The sequence below is a fragment of the Opisthorchis viverrini genome (genome assembly GCF_000715545.1).
Source record: "Opisthorchis viverrini unplaced genomic scaffold opera_v5_19, whole genome shotgun sequence".
NCBI classification, from domain to species: Eukaryota; Metazoa; Platyhelminthes; class Trematoda; order Opisthorchiida; family Opisthorchiidae; genus Opisthorchis; species Opisthorchis viverrini.
In genome coordinates, this window is record NW_008751675.1 from 1,226,688 (window position 1) to 1,234,146 (window position 7,459).

General features: G+C 45.4%; 1 protein-coding gene across 1 annotated transcript in view; it reads left to right on the forward strand.

Moving 5' to 3' along the window:
• Positions 1-7,459, forward strand: part of T265_01750 (hypothetical protein) — a gene marked incomplete at both ends in the record, with an annotated part of 21,582 nt that overhangs the window by 6,025 nt on the left and 8,098 nt on the right. Inside the window, one exon of the mRNA XM_009165840.1 lies at positions 2,734-2,856. Within this exon, the coding sequence (XP_009164104.1) occupies positions 2,734-2,856 (123 nt within the window). The remainder of the gene's footprint in view (positions 1-2,733; positions 2,857-7,459) is intronic.

Consider the following 7,459-nt stretch of genomic DNA (forward strand, 5'->3'; position numbering starts at 1 on the left):
TGGTTTGTTTATCCTTAGTTTATGCTCACCAATTCTGGTGTGCAATTCCCTGGCAGTTTACCCTATGTAAACCTTAGTGCAATCGTTGTAGTTAATTTTATATACGCTGTCCCTAGCCCTTTTAACCGGCAAGGGATCTTTCAATTGCACCAAAGCTGAGCGCAGCGTTTTCCCCTTCGGGAAAGCTACTCGAATGTTGGCTTAGTTCAACGATGTTCCTGCTTTATATGGAATGACTGCTGTGCCAAACTATTTCTTACTGAATCAAAATACTGGTCAAGATATCAATATCTTTCCTAGTTGACGCTTAATCAAACTCAATGCGTATCCTATTTCTTGAAGTCTGTTGGCAATCTCGATTTGGGTTGCCATTTGGTCTAACTCTTCTGTGCACAAGGCTCTGACCCAACGAAACATCGATGAGACAATACTGCGCTACACGGACTTTGGGTGTACCGATGAGTAGCTTAGGACGGTTCCTGTGTCTGTTGGTTTCTGGTAGAAGGTAGTTTTTAATTTCCCACCAACCTTATGTGTTATACAGTCCAGGAAGGGTAATGTGCCCGAGGTGAACTCTATTTCCATGCTAAACTTGATGTATGGGTTTAAACCACTGAGATAGTCGTGGAAGCTGTTCACGTTATCTCGTTTGATTACAACAAGCGTCTCGTCAACAAAACGCCAAAAAACTTTGGGTGGACAATGATATCCGGCCAAGGCTATTTGTTCGAAGTCCTCCATATAAATATTAGCTATTGCAGTTGCGTCAAAAGCAAACTGGTCAAGATTCAAACACACTGTTATGCTCTCAACTATTTCATTCATCGTGAGCTGTGTCCGTTCCCCGTGTCTGCCAGTAACAGCCTCTTAATTACCTCCAGAGCTTCCTTATTCAAAGAAAGAACCCGAACACTTGAACAAGGGAACTAGCACCAGCCGATTACCGGTTTCAGACAGCTAGAAACCGACGAGACTTATTGTATTGGTATTATTGATTGACGTTTTCAGCTAGGCGTGATGGTGTCACGAGGATCCCGCTTTTACGCGATTTATCTCACTGTCCCACTGCGATCCAATCCAGGCACGACACATGACAACCAAGCGCATTGTCGTACATCCGAGATTCATGTTTATGTTCGCTGTCGCCCTTGTGCTTCGACTGGCAGGCTACTGTGGACCAGATTAAGTTTTGCTAGGCTCACCACAAAATTAGCGCAAAACTAAATGACTAAAACGTGAACCATAGTTTCAACTGAACTGACCAGGCAGTTGAAGTGAATCGCCTTGAATTTCGCGGAGCAGCACAATGTTCAAAAAGCATAGTGTTTGACTTAGGTGTCGCACATGTACTGTCTTTATTCTCGTGGTTACTCACAACTCAAAAAAGAGTTGTCAGTGAGGACGGTCCACAAGCGTTTGGTTGGAAGAAAGAGACCAGGGTTCGGGTTTTTACCGAGTGTATATTTGTAAGGCGAATGAGTTAGTAGTATATCAACTTCGGCTTCCTTCCGATGTTTCCTCCAATGATTCATCCGTAAGTGTCGTAATTATTCGACAGTTCACCATGTGCAGCGCTCAGGACGGAACAGCTGGTTGCCCCGAGCAATATTTTGAACTCAGGCCTTGTCGTACCCGCAGTATTCGTTTGTCAACGTTCGAATGGAGTCCCGAAAATCCACATCAGCCCCTTTTATTTAATGGAGACTCAAGCACAACGGGCTTTTGGGGAGTAGGTAAGTAAGTAAGGATAGTGAGCTTGCTACCACCCGGTCTGAAGAGGTGGTGTGTGCACTTTGAGCCATGTTACTGATTGGCCCAGTAACTGTCTTGCTTATTTAAGGTATTTCTGACGTTATGGATTAATCTGTAGCTGTAGATGTAAATCAACAAAAATCTCGTCTCGTGGACAGATGCTTCACTCATGGGACCACATCGGAACTCGAATAATCTGTGTTTGTGTCTAACTACTGAGAAAACCTGCTTTGTGCGCTAAACTGCGTTACCCATGGCACTTCAAACGCTTCGGCGTTTCTAATATTCCAATATACTGCGGTTAAACAAGATGTCAGGCATCTTGGCTTCCATGCCATCTATGTTTTGTACCACTTGGATTTCGATCCTTACGAAACTATCAAGTGATTATATTTTTATATATTTGTTATGTACTACTCACAAGGTTGCTGAAAATCCGTCGACAGCCCACGACCGGTTTCGACCTTTTTTGGGGCTCATCAGGTTTCCGTCAAATGAGTGCAAATAAGAGTTTGTTCGCCAATTTCGTGCAATTCGGTTTCAAGTAGAACACAAGGTTGACGGAAACTCGGGGACTGCGCCTACCTGATGAGCCCTAAAAAGGGCGAAACCGGTAGTGGGCTGTCGACCGATTTTCCGCAACCTTATCAGTAGCACATTACAAAGATATACATATATCGCGATATCTCGAATGTTGTAGCGACCGAAGCATGAGGCGGCCTGTTCCAGCACATTCAGTTGACTGGAAACATCACAAACGAGAGATTCAGCTGGGTTCCAGGCGAGTCTCTCGAAAAACCAAATTAGTTTGCAAATGAGTGTATATTCTCTGATTATATTTTTGTTCTCATATCCGGTAGTGGCTGGTCATAACTCACCGATTACCCAGTTGTATGTCCTGGAATCGTTTAGAGAATTAACGTTTAGTATGCCGACAATACTGAGATGAATCACTCAATCTCTCCTCTCCTATACCAAAAGGTCATGCTTGCGTCCAGCTACACAGGTGCTGGAATTGTGGAATTCTGGAACCGCGTCCTTGAATTTAAAGAAATGCAAATAGCCTCCAAAGAACTTCAGTCTGTGCGCAAGAAACAAATGAAGGTGAGCTTTCTCATATTCCCATTGTTAAAAAGCAACCATAGGGAACATGGGTACATTCCAAAAACGAAGGGCTTATCAAGTAGGACATTTGTTAGAGTAGCGTCCGAAGAAGGCCGCAAAAATGCTATTTTTGTTGTTTTTTTCACGCAGGCTAAGCTGGAATCGTTCGATTTAGGCAGACAGACATAGGTAGTCAGGACGATCGTCGCTACGGGTGTTGCAACAGGAACAAAAGTACAGTGTCCCCCCCCTTAGACGGACATAAAAACACCTAGTTAGAGCTGGTCATAGTTGTTACTTTTATGAATCGATTGGTGATATCCATGGTACACTCAAATTCCTCATCAATGACATCTACGGGAGAATCCACGAAAGGGACTAGCGGCAGACAACCTACCAATAGAGGACTGTTGGAGGAGACTGTTGGTAGCGTAGCTGGTGGTGGATTTGTTCGCCGAGCTGGGAAGTTTGATCTCAAATGTTCCACTGCCAATTGAGCTGACATCATTAGTACGCCGTTAGGGAACGGAATGGAGCGTAGGTTAGCGAACAAATCAATGACCAGAGGACGTGCATGTACTACAGACATTCCAGTGCTATCAGATGAGCCGCAAATAGACTATCCTCATTTAGGTACCGAAAAGGTCCAATACATTGTGTTCGACTAAATTCCTTTTCTCTCGAATGTACATTATTGCTTGGATGGGAGGTGTGTTCTCTTGAGAAGCAGGAACCACTCGGGACTCTGTGTGCCTAGCATACTCGGTTAACGGGACGTTTTTGGATTCGTCAAATACAGACGCCGGGATGTCATGAACTTAGTCACTTCAGCTTTCACTATACGGAGCTGAAACATGCAATTGCATAGGCCTACATACTTGTCGGAGTCTGTTTTCTGATCTGATGGAATTTTCTTCTAGAAGCTTGCCAGATTTGAATACAAACCAAAAACGGTTGAGGTTCATCTGGAACACCCTTTCAGTGCGTAGTTTCCTTGCCACCTGAAGGAGGCACTACAGCTGAGACACTGCCAACTTGCTCAAGCCTAGAAAGGAGCAGGGATTGGGTTCGAACCTCGGACCTCCAGGTCAGTGGGTTCTTGCCCACTGAACTATCTCGAGCTTCACTGTGGCCCTTTCCTCCTAGGGGGTGATTTTGTCAAAATCTGAAACCAGCGAGTATCTTTGTGACAGTGTATGAAATACCAAGATGTGTGACGGCTAACGCAGCGGGATGGTATGCACCATCGATGGATTCGATGAGTAGAATTGTTCCGAAACTTTACACGTGCGAAAAGTCTCTCCTTTTTTTCATCTGTCTCCCTAATATTTTTTCCAAAGTGATCTATAGGGACAAAAGTTCAACATTTCAGTTTTACTCATTGTGGTTCACATCGGCAAATCTAGTGCACTGCTCCCCATGGGGGAACACCTTGAAAAATTCTAAAATGTTTCTTCAACAGGAGTGTTCCCCTGGGGAATAAATACATAGGTCACCACCGTCGTTGTCTGTTGATGTCGTTTGAGGAAAATTTATTGGTATTTGGCTGTTGCTTAGTTACATTTCCCTCACAGTTTTCCGAGAGAAACATGAAACCTAACTTCGTATGACCTTTTAGCATCCGATAGTCTTTTTCACATCCGTCTCTGACATTTTGGTATGCCTTTGCTGTTCGACGTAGTTGAATATAACAAGTGGAACTGTTGTGACATTCTTCGTCGCCACTTTGTTCAACTATCGCCATTTTTCACTTTGTGTCATGTTTTTACGACAATGAACTGTGTAACGTGTGACAGGCCACCTGTTGTAAGTATGGCAATTTTCTCTGCTCTTTTACGCCTACGTCAATCGGGTTTTCGCATTCGTCTGTCTCAACACTAGGCACACAAACTATATAAACGGAACAGAAAAGTGAAACTGCTATAGGTCAAACACTTCACTTCCCTCAAACATCTTCGATGGTACATTGGGATATGGTTGTGTGCTACGCTGCACCGCGCTGTCCCATCCGACCGGCCGATGCAATGCAGTTACGTAAGTAGCTGAAGCCTAGCAGATGTGATAGGGATGATTAGGAGAACCAGCTCCGAACATAACTGGACCACACAACTACCAATGGAATAAACCGTTTTCGTTGAGACAGATTTCATTGGTTGTTCTTCACTTGCCCTTGAAAGATGGGTTCTATTTTTAGTTTCAATTTTCGGCCCGTTTTCGGCTGCACATGACGCGCCTGTACGCGTCAGTGTTCAACGGATCAGGTGATCCGCGCGTTCATTGGCTTTCTCGTTTGGTTAAACGCATCAAGCGGCTATCCAGACTCGGGTTCACGGTAATAATAAGGCATTAGGAAAACTGCGGCCGAAAATAGGGACCGGAGGTGAAGCGCGATTCAGTTGAATTTTGAAAACATGGTTCATCCTTCTACTCTAGGCGAAAATAGCTATCAAAACGCCGGATGTGGGGCTTGTACATTCGTCTCGGATAGGTACAGGTGTCAGGTGACCGACCCGAACTTTTGTTAACGCCACTAGCGGGCGTTGCAGGTTCTAGCAGACCTAGCCACCTGTTAACACACACTCGATCAGGTGGTGAACGACTGAACTAGGTGCACCTGCGTCGCAGAAGATAACTTACTTGTCGAAGCTAACATGTTGTGCCATCGTCTAAACGAGCGTTGGGCACGAGTTCTGATTTGCACCGTCTGATTGTGACGTCGGCACTCCAATCAGCTAAGTTACATTGGGCAATGAGAAGATAGACGATCACCGTCTTCTATTCTCGCTGCGATGTGTCCTCACGCACTCCTCTGTTTGTGGGGGGCAGAGAATCCCACACTGTTCCTTGGAGGAGCACCCTCTAAACCAGACACAGACCGACGTAGAATCTTCATGGTTATTCCGCGATTCAGCTTCCGAACTGGATGGCAGTCATCCTAACAGTAGTTTGTTGGCGGTTAGAGAGATCGGTCCTGTTTGTTGATCGACCTATCACTAACAAAGAACCTGATCCAACTTCAAGTAAGACCGAAATTCTAGTGAAATTAATAATCTTTGCTACAGAGGAAAATGTTGGTAGCTCAGCTAGCGTAGATGGTTGTTGGTTTGTTCGCTACGCTCCCTAACAACGCACTGATGATGTCACCTCGACTGGTGATGAAACGTTCGCAATCAAATTAGCCAGCTCAGCGAACAAACCAACGACCATAAATAATTTTGTATAATAGACAAACTAATAAATAGTTATGTATCGATGTGCCTGACCAAAAATTATCATAATTATGGGTTTGCTTAGGTTTTCGTGTTAGGTGTACAATCGATCTTGATCAATTCAGAACCACACCTTAAAAGCATGAAAGCCAAAACGAAAACGACTGGAAGTTTGGAAATGGCTTCAAACCGGTTAGACTCGTGTTCAAGCAATACGCTCAGCTCTACCACATTGATGATAACCACCGGACTCGTTCACGTCAGGTAATGTAACCACACACACACAGTAGGTGAATGCGATGCGATTCCCTTACTAGGACAGGTGAAACGAACGGCCAGTCCGCTTGTGAATCTAGTTCAGTAGCCAAACCTGGACTTTGAGCGTCCTGTCTCATCATTCCCACTGAACGGAACTTACTGTCATGTTAAACGGTGGTCTCGTGTTTCGATTTTGGAATGTATCGGATGTCGTGGGGCGAAAGCTGTCAAAATTTCCTGACCCTTTCTAGGGGGAGCTGGCCAATCCAGCGCAGTGTCAAAGTCCGTGGGATCTAGACGGCTGGTCTAATTACGGGGTTCATATGTAGCGAGCGGAAATTAAATGCTGCTGTATATGTCTTAGTAAGGTCACACTCTCTCGTGGGTCAAAAATGTGTGGCAAGCCCTAGTGCTGAAAATGATGCATTTTGAAGCAGAACACCGGAGACCCCACATCCTGAACCATTCAACACAGTAATACGAAACATCTGGAATATACTCTGTTGGTCGTAAGCACATACTGCAAATCGTTCAATGTATGAGGCCATTCTGAGCAACGAAAGTAATTGGTAGGTTGCCCAAGGACGACTTCTTTAAAGTGCGATCGATTTTTAACTCATCTGATTCTAGCGTGTACGGGGTCTCGCATCCAAACTGCCTAACCGCTCCCAATGGAGCACAACAACGGCCAGGAAGCACAACTCACGCACGATTGGTCGATCTGCTGTCCGTCCGGGACCAACGCGGCGAGCTGAACCACCTCCTCGTGGTGCCGACCAGGTAGCCTGGACGTCAGTCTGGGTGAACTAAGTGTTCAGCAACTCCAGACAGGGCCAACCACCCCGTTTGGTTTCAATGTGCTGGTTACTTTCGATAATGTATACTACGAATCATCTGGCGCCTCCGCACCAGTTCCAACCAGTACACAGAAGAGAGTCGTTGGGTTCACGTGAGGAATGTGGCAAGTGCTGCAAATCGAAAGCTGGCTTGGTAGCCCGCCATCGAGTTCACGAAAATGAAAGTGTTGGTACGAACACAGTCGCCCAATTGGCCTGCGCTGATTGTTCCCGCCTTTTTCCGACGAAGATTGGCCTGAGTCAACACCGCCGGCACGCACACCCCACCCAGCATAATGC